We start from the raw sequence: 14,138 nt of genomic DNA, 5'->3' as shown, positions 1-14,138 counted from the left end.
CATGTGGACCTGCATTAGGGCTAAAGACGTAATGGCTGTTATCACACTAAAGTTAGTTTTCCGTCCCCACTCCCCTACAAAATCTGATAAAGAGCAGAAGAAAACAGTCAGGATGCATGAAAAGGAGAGAAGGGGCGCAATTTATTTTCTCCCTGTGCTCAGAGCAAGAGGGGTCCTCCCCTCCCTCACTCAAGCAGCACACTGTAATTATACAGAGGGCGACAGAACTGTGATCCTGTGATATGTGGAAATAAAACAATGAGCACAATGGCAAAAACTGTACAGTGGTGTACACTCTGTTGTTGCATGACTCAATTGATTCATTTAATACCTATTACTAAGAAAGCAATATTTCCTTTTACTTATCAATCAGGTTGAACTGTGTATCTTCCTTTGGAGTACGGCGGCTGACCTTTCAAAAGCTCAGACACATGTTGTGAGCAGACACGGGCTAAACGTTGTGATCAAACAAAGGCTAATCTCTTCTGATAAACACGATAAGCTTGTAAGAAAACGAGAATAGTAGTAGTAGAAGCGTGCTATCGAAAACACCCTGTGAAGTTCCTCAGAACAGAGAAATAGAGAGATGTGATGGATAAGCACCGCAGGGCCTTTCTATGGCTGGCCTAACTGGAAATTAGAAAGTCTTACAAGAGTCACAGCCTGGGAGAAGTCAGAGTGAAACTGTGCTCTGGGCGCCACAGAGGCCTTCCCACTTTCATGTCAAAAAATAACAGGATGCTAAAGAGCCAGATTCTGCTAAAACCCAAAGTGTAATCTTCACAGTTCAAAAACATGAATGTGAAAAAGTACTCCACCTTAGTCAAGCTCAGTGTTGCTGATGGTTTCACTGGCCTACTCTCTGAATGAGAATTGCAGAAGTGACATATTTGAGATTAATTCATCAGAAGTCTGGGTTTGTGGTCAGAGACAGTACATAGAACAAGAGAATAGAACATGGCTATTTGTGAGTAGAGATTGTACAATCAGTGTACTCTGTGTGTGTGTGTGTGCACGTTCTCCCTCTCTCTGACTCTGTGTGTCTCTCTCTCTTTGTGTATTCACCTTTGTGAGGTGATCTGAAAGTTCTTGTGACAACTGCACTCAGAACAGGTGCATCGACCAAAATGCAATAGATCTCCAAAAGTGTGTAGCTGGTCCGTACACAAAAGATAGATTTAAAGTTTTTCTTTTTTAAATGTTTGTAATTCAGGTTATATTTTCTATTTTCCTTACACTAGGCCTACTAGTACATAGGCCTACTTTATAAAATTCACAAAACATGTTAGAAATGGGTTTTTTTGTATTTGTATTATCATTATTTAATAGAAAGGCCATCCAAATGATTATAGCTACTGTTGGTAGTACAGCTACAGTTTGACTGACACCATCAAATCTCCAATTAGAATCGAGTATTGTTGTTTTTCGCACAACCACTCGATGCGCGTTGATCGGTTGGTCTATGGTAGGTTGAGAGTAAACATTCACTGACACAAGTTATGTCACAAGTCAAGTGTTGTTTTTTCTTTTTGCCAAGTCATGTCGCAGATTTTGCAACTAGGAGTCCAATTCATGTGACTCTAGTCCACCTCTCAGGTGTGTGTGTGTCTGTGTTTACCTTAGTCAGGTAGTCGTGTATATTGAGAGTGGCTAGTTTGGTGAGGTGTCCGTTAAGGCCCAGGGCCATGAGGAAGCCGGCATATTCATTGGCCAGCTCAGGGCTCTTGGGTTTGTTGTAGGCAATCCACGCTGAGTCCACCTGGGAGGCGGGAGCAATCTTCAGACCTGCCGCCACCCCGTTATGGAAGCTGGACCAGCTGGTCATGTTGGGCGGGACGTCGATGTTACCACTGTTCAGGTCTACCATGGTGTTCCTGGGGGGAGCGCGACCTGACAACAAAAACACGAGGAGAACGAGGGGAGAGCAGTTCAGAAAACAAACATTTATTTTTCCACTGGATGAGTGTCTCCGGTTCTGCTTTCTACGCACCTTGACAACATATAGATACCTGACTACATACTTCAAGCAACTAGTTTCAAAGATCTTAAAGAACAAGACAAGAGACATCATGGGTTGGTTTCCCAGAAACAGATTAAGACAAATCCTAGGCTAAAATATGTTCCATTGAAAGAATGATTTTATTCCAGGGCTAGGCTTAAACTGTGTTAATTTCTCTTGCATTTAGACCACAATCACTGCAAGCGGAATCAAAGACCAAAGTAAGGTTTAGGTTTATAAAAAAAAATAATAATAAAAAAAAAAAAAGTCCTAAAAGAGAAATTATGCCCTGCTCTAAAGATGTTCTTCAGTCAGTTCTGCAGCTCATCACATATGCTGCATATTTGTCCTTTACTATACAACACAACAAACTCCAACACCACAACAACCTGAGGCTCAGCTGTAATTACACAGCTCCAGTAATTACACAGCCCCACACTGACTGAAGAAAGCTTTGTTGTGTTAAACACACCCAGAGAAAACTGTAAATGTCATAGGAATAGAAGGACTAAATTAAGACTTAAAATTAAAATTGCACCTCTTACATTCTATGCACTGTTTGATAGCCTCAATATTCATTGATGTACATTTATTTGAAGACACAAACACCTCCCTCTACACACCACATCTGGATAAAATAGAGTACATAGAGTACTCTATGTAAAAAAAATTAAAAAAAAGTTCAAATACTTGAAATGTGCTTATTTAGTTTGCATAGTACGATGAAACCAATGGAACAATCCATAATCCATCCCAAAAGTGTAAAAAACAAGCAAAAGCAAGACAACCGAGTCTGATCAAGCCAACCATTCCTCAGTCCATGCATTACAATAAGCCCATCCTCAGTTTTCTACCTCTACCAGCCTCCACTACTACAGTACCTGTGAGGTTGAGTTTGGGCACGGGAAGGGGCTCAGTTGGCACAGGGTGGTAGGAGAAGAGGGTGAAAAGGCCTCTACCCACAGGCAGAGCCATGGTACGCTGGCACAGCTGGAGCAGTCTGGGAAAACAGAGGGAGAGAGAGAGAGGTAAACTATTGTGGAACTGTAGCTACAGACCATAGCTATTAACTGCTATATCTGACCTATACTCACTTCTTCACTATGCTCAACATGCTAACTTCTATAACATGTATTGGACCCAGGTCCCAGGTGAACCACTCACTTGTTCTCTTTCTCCTCGATGTACTCGTGGTCGCTGACCTCGGGCAGTTGGACAACGCTGACCCGTACAGGGCGGGAGCTCTGGAGGAGGCGGCGTGCTTCCTGGACACGCAGGTCCTGACTCCAGATCAGACCAATCACGTCCTGGTTCAGGTCGTTCATACCATCCTCCTCCTCATCAGCCTCCGTGGTGGTGGGAGGCTCCAACATCAGCCCCGGGCCTACAGTCTAAATACACACACATACACACAGATGTACTGTAAACACACACACACACACACACACACACACACAGGTGCGCATATATACACGCACACAGACGCACGCACGCACACTCTCTAAAGGCAACCGTTGGCCCTTCCTCATAGTATAGATAAACCAACAAACATCCCATCCATATCCAGTCACACTCACACTTACAGATTTGCTTTTGGCCACGGTCACTTTGTGGGCCTGCTTGGTGAGGTCCTGTCGTCCAATCAACAGGCAGACGTCCTCTGACCAATCGGAGCAAGGCTGCTCTCGACACTGGTAGATGGCATCTCTGATTGGCAGAGCCACGCCGAAGGGTACAGACTCCAAGTCTTTTAAGGTGAAGCCTAAACAAATGAACACCAGAACACCAGAAATATTGGGCCTAAACCAATGACAACAGAATGGAACACACCAGGCCTCACACCAGCATTTAAGCCCTGACTGTTTTACATGTAACAAGTACAGTAAGTAAGTACATATAGCAACAAATAATACCATGATGATGTGGCATTCCTCATATTCTTACAATTCTATAGGTAATGCAATCATAGGCCTTCAATAGCAGGACAGGATATGGTAGTTTTCTGTATCAGTATACATAAATATATACGTATACATATATATTTCCAACATTCTGGTTCATACAGGCTCCTGTACTGTACTATAAGGTTGAGGCTCTGGCCAGATATTATTGAATATTGTGATATTTGCAGCATACAGTGGTACTGTTCTCTTACAGAAAATAGTGTGTAAAAGTGCTTAAAACTCCAGATATGTGCATAACTACAAGTGCGGCATCCCACTTTTATAAAGCACATCTAGCTGTGAAAACAGAGGGGAGTCTAGGCCTTTTGTGTTGTGTAACAGGCGTCACGTTGCCGCAAACAGTATTGCTAAACTCACACAAGTCTTGAACCTGCATCCTCTGTTGCCAATGCATGCGTCAATGAAATGCAGATATTAACCAGCTACGCCACCAAAAAGCAAGCAATTCGATGGCGTGACTGGATTATTTCAACAAGGGGAGTGAGTTTACAGGTTTCTCAAACACGTTACATATGTCTGTCTCTTACCTGCTGATGCTAACCAGACCACCAGCTTCTCGGCTAAACTCTCATTCGGAGTGTCAGGCTTCACACCGCTCTGTCTGGAAAAAACACACAGAATTCACTTTTATACACGACAATACAGAAAAGGACATTTCAAAAGTTTTTATTTTTTTATTTCATGAGGTATCTCCCTTTCACCTGGCTTACATACTGTATACAGTTGAAAATCAAAACATGCACCCAGCAGGAAAAAAGGCAGGGTCTTAAACCTTAATGGGGTCTAAGGGAGGCAAGCACAGCCTGTACAGAATGTGTCTCTATGGGGAATCACTTGGAGCCTATGAGAATAACGATCTATGCTTGTTGTGTTTCAGGTGAGTTTACCTCCTGGAAGATGACTCAATGACACTCTTCTTCTGGCCTGTTAAAGTGTGAGAGAAAGAGCTAAACAGAGAGAAAGTCACAGTGGAGAGAGAGACTGAGAGAGACAGAAAGAGAGAGAGAGCAAGCAAGAACGAGAGAGAGAGAGGGGGGGGGGGGGGGGGGGGAACACAGTCAACACAGATAGAGATAATTGTTAACTATTGTGGAACTGTAGCTACAGAGCATAGACATAAACTGCTATATCTAACTTTTACTCACTTCTTCTATATATGCTACGGTAGATCAACATGCTAACTACTATATGGTCAAATACTAAACATGCTATAACATGTATTTGGACCCAGGTCCCAGGTGAACCACTCACTTGTTTTCCTCGATGTAGTTGTGGTCGCTGATTTCAGGAGAGGGAGAGAGAGAACAAGAGCAAGAGAGAGAGCAAGAGAGAGAGAGGGAGAGAGAGGGAGATTCATCTATATTATTGTTTTCATCACTTGTTGTTGTACAATTGTTGTAATTATCTTGTACTTGTATTCAATGTAATGACAGATAAACAAAACTTGAGAGAGAGCAAGAGTGGGGGAGAGAGATGAGAGAGTGGGGGAGAGAGATGAGAGAGATGAGAGAGTGGGGGAGAGAGATGAGAGAGATGAGAGAGTGGGGGAGAGAGATGAGAGAGATGAGAGAGTGGGGGAGAGAGATGAGAGAGATGAGAGAGTGGGGGAGAGAGATGAGAGAGTGGGGGAGAGAGATGAGAGAGATGAGAGAGTGGGGGAGAGAGATGAGAGAGTGGGGGAGAGAGATGAGAGAGATGAGAGAGTGGGGGAGAGAGATGAGAGACTGGGGGAGAGAGATGAGAGAGAGCGACAGATGAGAGCATTTTTAAGTCATTTACATTTACAAAGCAAGAGAGGGAGCGAGAGGGAGACATAAAAGGGGTAGAGAGAGAGAGAGAGAGGGAAGGGGGGGAGAGATGGGAGAGAGAGCAAGTGCTAGAGAGGAGCGAGAGAGGAGGACACATGAGGCCTGTAGGTGAGGTGTCAGAGCAGGAAGTGTGAAATGGGTCAACACAGAGACAACAGGATAAAGACACACACGTATGCACGCCTATACTGTCACATTCTGACATTCTTAAGATACTCAAACAATAACGCTTTGCTTCAGACGATCTTTCTCTGGAGAATTCACTGAGCCGGGAAAATGGCAGAGGAAATAGTGAGTGTTGAACGTAAACAAAAGGAAGGAAGCAACGTGACAACAACATGCATCGACTAGCTCCTCCTTTGTGACAGCTGCCCCCGGGACTGCAGCACTGATTGAAAGACCATCTGGGATTATTTTGACAGTCAATTCGGACAGACAGACAGACAGACAGACAGACAGACAGACAGACACACACACACACACACACACCAGGATTTCCATTTACGATTTGCCGCCGGACAACACAACCGACAACATTTTATATAAAAGGCCTTTTGAGAAATTTACCAGACATCCATGTGCGTAATTCTGTGCGTAATGCATTCGGAAGTCCACCCAAGGTGCTCAGAATGACAAAAAAGACATAATTTTCAGAATAGAAAGGCTGTAAATTTGTAATAAACATAAACAATCATGTTTGATTGAAAAGCAAAACATCACAGCTTGCCCGTTGCTTCTTCATGCCTGGACCCGATAAACAGCTCTTACCATGACATGATAAGCCGGCTATTACTGGCTGACAGACACAGACACACAGACACACCTGGAGAGAGCTTGGCCAGGTACTTGGATACGTCTGATATGGCGTTGTCATCTCCTACGATGTAAAGCGCATAGCTCTGTAGGCCAGATCAGAGAGGGAGGGAGGGAGGGAGGGAGAGACAGAGAAACAAACATCAGCATCTGGTCTCAACAGTATAACCATTAGTGGAGGGAGAGGGGGAGAGAGAGAGGGGGGGGGGGAGGGAGGGCAAAAGAGAGAGGCTGAGAGATGGTGAGAGGAAGAGAGAGAGAGCGAGATAGAGAGATGGGTAGAGAGAGGGGGAGGTTGAGCAGAAGATAGAAGGGGAGATAGAGAGGAGAGATAGAGGGAGAGATAGAGATAGAGATAGATGGGGGTAAATAGATTGTGTAATTACATGACAGGCTGTCAGTCTCTCTCTCAGCAGTGACGTGCGTCATCTCACTTAGCCTGATGGGAGGAGACGCACAAGGCCTGCACATCAGCAGAACCCCCCTCACCCCCCCACCCCACCCCAGTGATTCAGCCTCTCCATGGCTTAATTATGGTAGAGCTGCTCTTACAAACGGACAGGCACACACACACAAACGTACAAGCAAAAACACACGCACACGCACTCATGCGCACACACAAACGTACAAGCAAAAACACACGCGCACACACATACACACAGTTTTTATCTCAGTCTCAATCACACACTCAGTCACACGCATATGTATTAAGTCACGCATTGTCTATCCTCAAAAGGAAAAGAAACCAAAGGAAAAATGCTCTCGGCCCATGCCCCTCTCTTGAGTGTGAAGTATTATGATACTGTGGCATACCAGCACCAACCCTGGTCCTGTCACTTCTCTGGTCCTGTCACATTAATTTCCTCACATGGTTTCTCCTACCACTGCTACGCTGATGACACTCAACTCTTTCTCTCTTTCCCCCCTTCTGACACACAGGTGGCAACACATGTCTCTGCGTGTCTTGCAGACATTTCTGCTGGGATGTCAGCCCACCACCTCAAGCTCAGCCTGAGCTGCTCTTCTTCCCGGGGAAAGCCTGCCCTCTCCAAGATTTCTCCATTACAGTCAAGAACTCCACAGTGACCTCCTCCCAGACAGCCAAGAATCTTGGGGTGATCCTTGACAACCATTTATCCTGTGCGCGAACATCACAGCAACAGCGAGCTCCTGTAGATTCTTCCTCTACAACATCCGAAGGATACGTCCATTCCTCACCAGAGAAACAGCACAACTCTTGGTCCAGGCACTTGTGATCTCCTGCCTTGACGACCTACGCCCTGCAACGCACTCTTGCAACGCACTCAGCTCGCATCAGATTCAAGACCCTGGTGCTCGCCTACTGGGCGGTCACATCTCTGGTCCTCTCTGGCCCCGTCACCTCTCTGGTCCTCTCTGGCCCCGTCACCTCTCTGGCCCCGTCACCTCTCTGGTCCTCTCTGGCCCCGTCACCTCTCTGGTCCTGTCACCTCTCTGGTCCTCTCTGGCCCCGTCACCTCTCTGGCCCTGTCACATCTCTGGCCCTGTCACATCTCTGGTCCTCTCTGGTCCTGTCACATCTCTGGCCCTGTCACATCTCTGGTCCTCTCTGGCCCCGTCACCTCTCTGGTGCTCTCTGGCCCCGTCACCTCTCTGGTCCTGTCACCTCTCTGGTCCTCTCTGGCCCCGTCACCTCTCTGGCCCTGTCACATCTCTGGCCCTGTCACATCTCTGGTCCTCTCTGGTCCTGTCACATCTCTGGCCCTGTCACATCTCTGGTCCTCTCTGGCCCCGTCACCTCTCTGGTGCTCTCTGGCCCCGTCACCTCTCTGGTCCCGTCACCTCTCTGGTGCTGTCACCTCTCTGGTGCTCTCTGGCCCCGTCACCTCTCTGGTCCCGTCACCTCTCTGGTCCTCTCTGCTCCCGTCACCTCTCTGGCCCCGTCACCTCTCTCTATTTTTGCAGCGTACCAGTACAAGTAGCCACAGATGGTGGGCAGGTAGGGGAAGGGAACTCTTAACCACATCCTGACTAAAATTGCTTGCTGCCGAAACATCGTACCATAACTATGTTGTTATTATCTTATTCACTAGAATGACGATGGTGTACCATACCAAAACTAACTAGCCTGGTTCTCTCACAGATGCCAGGCAGGTAGAGGAAGGGCAAAACCATAAACCCACCTAACCAAACCCTGACTAAAGCTGCTTGCTGCCAAAATGTTATATTTATAGAGTGTGTGTGTTACTATTTTCTTTTCTAGAATGATGGTGTTAGTATCATACCAGCACTAGTAGCCTTGTCCTCTCACAGATGCTGGGCAGGTATGGGAAGGGCGCGACCTCTTGACCCCTGAGACAGCTGCTGAGCCAGCTGAACACACACGGAGGCTCCGCTCTCAGGAAAGATGGCCTCTGCATCTGCTCGATCTGAGCTGCGGGGGGGAACACCGAGATCAATCAAGTTAACCATAGACACACAAATATATATATACACACACACACACACACACACACACACCTCAGTGATCACACTCAGAAGACAACTGTGTGTGTGGGGGGGGGGCATGATCAGACACTGCTGGTTGATTTCACTCTTACCCTGATCAATGACACAGGACTCCCTGAATGAGGTGATGAATGAAGGGTAATCTCTCCAGTAAAGGTCAATATAACCATCCAACTGTAGATCCCTGTTAGAGAGCGACACACAGACACACACAGACACACACCAGATTAATGTATCCCTCCAGCTGCAGATCCCTGTTACAAACAGACCAACAATTAGCAGCCAGGTCATAATAGGGGCTGTTAATCTAGTTACAGTCATTTAATCAATACTGTTAATACCTGACCACCACCATCCAGCCCTAACCTGAATAACAGGTTGGGAGAGGGGTAGTGCAGCGTTGTGTGTCTGTGTGTTTTGCCCCCCCCCCCCCCCCCCCCTCCCACCAGCACCGTCACAAGGTCCACACAAGCAATGGGCAATTACTCTGTGGAGTGCAGTTGATTCCACCACTTCAACTATTTTTTTAATGTCAACAGCAGTGCAGTCAACGACACTTGACATGAAACCTTTTTAAATGCTGTTTTATTTCAGTGCATCCCCGAGGGATTCTATTTATCAGGTTTTACTGAAGCAGTGATTCATATGTGTGAGCTGACGATTTTAACAGGTTGATGAAAATTATTGTATTTATTGAGGCTGGTTTAAACAAATCTTTCAATTGGTCTCTAAATGGCCAGAACTTGTTAACTGTGTTTCAAAGCCCTCGTAAATACAATCACACACACACAGTTGTTTCAGCAGCCCCACCAGAGCGCATGCTCCCCAATCTCTGAAGCTGGTCCAGCTGCGCCTCACACCCCCAACCCACTGCCCCTGTAGCTACATACCTGGCTAGCTGCTGTAGCAGCCCCACCAGTGAACGCGCCCCCCCTCTCTGGAGCTCGTCCAGCTGCAGCTCCTGGTAGAGCAGGTGGAGGACATAGAACAGGGCAGGGATGTGGGGGAAGAGGGGGGCCTGGGGGTCCAGCCTGAGGGCAGGGGCCTGGCAGGAGGATTGGGGCTGGGAGGGATCCTCACAGCAGGGGAAGGCGGTGGTCTCCGGACCCACAGCTCCAGGACGACACACCACCTGTCTGTGGTAGTCTGAGCATCGCATGTAGTCCCAGTCCTGAGGAACATAATACACATATATAAATATACTGTATCTGCCAATAGAGAAATCAATCAATCAATCTATAAATTCATCTGTAGAATAGACTTGATTTATAGGTGCAAACCTAGGATACTAACATTGGCCTACATACACGCAGAGAACACACAAATACATACATGACGCAAGGCAAAGCACATACACACAAATAACATGAATTCTGTATAAAAAGGGGAGGTTAAAAATAAGTCAAACATCAAGCCCTCATCATGTATAGCATGAATCATCCGTTCCCTCAGGTCTTGCTACATGCAAGCACAAGCTCCTCCAGTAACATCTCCTCCTCCAGTCAGAAAGCTGAATGCTACACAACTCCTCGCAGAGTTCCCCACCCTTGACCCCTGACCCCAGCTACACCACAGAGCCTCTGCAGCCCATGGCTGTGCAACGTCACTCACGTCATGCATGGATGAACAGACGTGAGGTAAACAGATGGAGGAAAAAGACAAGGCTATTTACCAACCTCACAGAAACGTTCACGTCATATTCAATATGTCAATCTGATGTCAATTTACATATTGATTAAATCAGTTATGCCTTGTGGACTACAACTGTATGTGGAAAGGTTTCAAAGATGGTAAAGCCATCTACAGTATGAAAGCATTGAAAATACTACACAAGATTAACCAAACCGTCTGAATTGCAGTTCATTCCTGTTAATGTCATATTGACCCATATAATGGTTGACCTAATTACCTTCCTGAGAGGTTGGTGGTTAGAGGGCCAGCCGATGTCTTTCACTCAGGCCTACAGTATATATCCTTGTTTGTCAAAGACTGCACAGACACATTTGGCTTCGACACTGTGCAGCTCGAGGCAGAAAGCCTAACTTGCAGCGCGAGATTGGTCGGTCAGTTGTAGGTCTATGGCTTTCACTTCAGCAGGCGAGAACGGTGCTTTTGCTGTGCTTATTAACAGGGTGATGAGCTCGGGAAGACATGTTCTCATCTCCGGCCCAATGCCAACACTCAACTTGGGGGATGGAGAATTTCAGCCTCCTCCTAAATCGACGTACCTGGCTGGAGTTTTACTGTTCAACAAACCATGTGGAATATATTGACAATTTTGATCTGTTTTCGAAGAAACCATGTCTTTATAAAGAGGATGGACTCCATCTGTCATGCCAAAGATCCACATCCCAGCCTACTAATCACCCTCACCTGTCCCTCATTAGTTCCCAATCACCCTTTGTTCTCACTCCCCTTATATTCCCTTCAGTCTCACTCCGCCTCAGGCAGTATTACAGTCCTCACCTCTGTTTCCTAACTTGCATATTCCCACACGGTCCCGCCTGTGCCTTTTGATAGCTTTGCTATTTTTGACCACTTTGTTGCTGAACTCTTTCCTAAACCTGACTACGGATTTTGCCCATTGTGTTTTTGTACCTTTGCCTGGATTATAATAAACATCACTGCCTGCCTCTGAAGTATGTCATTACACCACCCAAACGCAGCTCAAAAAAGGTAACTCCCTTGCTATCATATAATCGACTACACCGCTCAAGGCACAGGCCAAAGGGTGTGTCTTTGTCAGTATATCTACATCACATCAATCCTAAATTATATAACCACTAGTTATTCCACCCAATCACAGGAGTGGTTAGTTTTTGTGATCCCACATGTTTCCACCGACCTTGGAAAAACAGCTTTTAGCCAGTACAGTCCGAAAAAGTGGAACGAACTCCAAGCGATACTAAAACTAGACTCTCTAGTACTGCTGGAACCTGGTTACAGAGGAGTGTTCATGTTTTGTATTAAATTGTATCTTGTGTTTGTATCCTATGTATTTGTATCATAGCAGAGCTTCCTTGAAAAAGAGACTCTGGTCTCAATGTGACTTTAACCTGTTAAAATAAAGGTTAAATATATATATTTTTTTTTAAACTACCAGAGGATAGTTGGCCACAATTCTAAACGTGACGTCGCGCGACCAACAATTTCTACTCGCACAGCAAAATCAAATGGTCACACTCTGGAGCCCTGCTGGCTGATACCGTACTTCATCAGCTCCTGTGTCAGACGGACGGGCCTTCTTAGGAGCAATCACAGGAGAAAGGGGCACTTCAAAATGGAGCTGAGGAGACAATAGAGGACATACACAGGTCAAGAGCCTGGAGAAGAATGGTTCATTAACCCTTTGACTTCTGATGAAGTACAGGGTGGGTCTTGTGTTGTCAGTTGCTAACAGTTCATCAGAGTCCTTCACTCTAGGTGCTGGTGACTTAAATGTGTCAAAGCTTCAAAAGGTGATATCTCTCTAGCTATAACTAAACTCATATACTTGTATAAATAACAATGTATTCAACACTACTCCTATGTATTCTATGTAGTCCTACTACCACTACCATCTACCACTACTCTCTCATGACTCTACTATGACTGACGATGACAACAACATTGCCGTAGCGATGACTCACGTTGCGCGTCCACTCCAGCCTCTCCGTGTTGTATCCCATCAGTGTCATGAAGCATGTGACAAACAGGTTCCACTCCAGGTGTGAGCTGGGTCCTCCGGGGGCATTGTAAATGTTGTACCACTTCACCAGAACCTTCATGGCTGTGTCCTTAGGGAGGATGAAGCGCACCGCCATAAGGCACTTCCTCACTGTCAACACCAGGGGGAGAGGGGGGAGGGGGACACAAGAGAGATTTGACACATTGGTCCACCAGACCTTTTGGCATTGGACGGAAGTGTCTGGGAACGAGACTAGGGTTAAATAGACACAATGTGAAATACATGAAGTAAGTTCGCATTTATGAGAGAGAGAGAGAGAGAGAGAGAAATATAAACTAGTATAAAGTCATTTTTTAAGCTATTACACTCTACAATGCCCTGTCCATTGGAATTGGCCTGGGTACTGTTAGGTAACAGGCTAACCATTTGGAACTGGTTCTCACAACACCCTGTGATGGTGAGTGATCAAGTTAAGTGTGACAAGAATGATCAAACTAATTAACATACAGGTTGGTATGGCATGAGTAATTAACATACAGGTTGGTATGGCATGAGTACAAAAACTTTTGGGGGTATTTTCCTACAGTACTGCATGTGTGACAGTTTGTGCAAACAAGAGCAATACTAGCCTAGTGCTCTAGCCTAGTGTTCTAGCCTAGTGCTCTTCCTCACATCAACAGTCATACTATCGATATTTATTATTATTATTGAATGACTGCAATCGATCATTGTCAAGTGACATGTATCCAACTTCCCAGAGTTAAGAGTTCGCACACCATCCGGTAGTAGAGACACCATAGTGATTAGTGCCGTGCCATCTCCCCACTCCACCAAATCAGACGGGTATTTAACTAACAAGCGGCTATTTTAATTGGATAACGAGCTCCAAAGGTCAAGGCAGAGGCAGGAGAAATGCCATTTCATTAGAGGTAGAAGCCCCTGCTTGGGATCAATTACTCACAAACATGTAGGAACCCGATGTTGCATTAATTGGTTGAGGTTTCACAAAACAAAAGATGGGGAGACTACAAGGTTCATGGTCTGAACTGTGAACAGATGCAAAGGTATTAAAAACACACCAAACAGCCAATTAGCATTGTGAGTTAAATAGGCTAGCTACACCTCTGAGGGCTCGGTTGGCTCAGTTACAGTGTAAATGAGGAGCTTATCTGCTGTTGAAGATAAGACATGGCCCGCAGCGTGTTTTACATGTGAAATGAATAAATGGGAATCCTTCATTGTTTCAGTCACCATTGATAGCATAACACAATAGAATAGTAAAGATTAGGGATGTACCGATACCGCTTTTTCACCGCCAATACCGACCTATCAGCCGTTATTGAGTACAGATCCGATAAACAGCTTTTTTTTTTTTTTTCGAACCCATGCCAACATGGGCA

At 45.6% G+C, this 14,138-nt stretch overlaps 1 protein-coding gene across 2 annotated transcripts in view; it reads right to left on the bottom strand.

Moving 5' to 3' along the window:
• anapc1 (anaphase promoting complex subunit 1) overlaps nucleotides 1-14,138 on the bottom strand; it is a 55,480-nt gene that overhangs the window by 22,205 nt on the left and 19,137 nt on the right. For both annotated transcript variants that reach the window (XM_083695353.1, XM_083695354.1), the window contains exons 17-29: nucleotides 12,701-12,888; nucleotides 12,283-12,357; nucleotides 9,962-10,242; nucleotides 9,164-9,255; nucleotides 8,849-8,997; nucleotides 6,595-6,670; nucleotides 5,215-5,241; nucleotides 4,851-4,944; nucleotides 4,491-4,564; nucleotides 3,583-3,761; nucleotides 3,164-3,390; nucleotides 2,881-2,999; nucleotides 1,619-1,890 (exon numbers count right to left, since the gene is read on the bottom strand). In XM_083695353.1, the coding sequence (XP_083551479.1) occupies nucleotides 1,619-1,890; nucleotides 2,881-2,999; nucleotides 3,164-3,390; nucleotides 3,583-3,761; nucleotides 4,491-4,564; nucleotides 4,851-4,944; nucleotides 5,215-5,241; nucleotides 6,595-6,670; nucleotides 8,849-8,997; nucleotides 9,164-9,255; nucleotides 9,962-10,242; nucleotides 12,283-12,357; nucleotides 12,701-12,888 (1,853 nt within the window). The remainder of the gene's footprint in view (nucleotides 1-1,618; nucleotides 1,891-2,880; nucleotides 3,000-3,163; nucleotides 3,391-3,582; nucleotides 3,762-4,490; nucleotides 4,565-4,850; nucleotides 4,945-5,214; nucleotides 5,242-6,594; nucleotides 6,671-8,848; nucleotides 8,998-9,163; nucleotides 9,256-9,961; nucleotides 10,243-12,282; nucleotides 12,358-12,700; nucleotides 12,889-14,138) is intronic.

This window comes from Argentina silus, assembly GCF_951799395.1.
Source record: "Argentina silus genome assembly, chromosome: X".
Taxonomy (NCBI): domain Eukaryota; kingdom Metazoa; phylum Chordata; class Actinopteri; order Argentiniformes; family Argentinidae; genus Argentina; species Argentina silus.
Note: the sequence above shows the minus strand (reverse complement) of the source record. Positions and strands in the feature narration are given on the sequence as shown.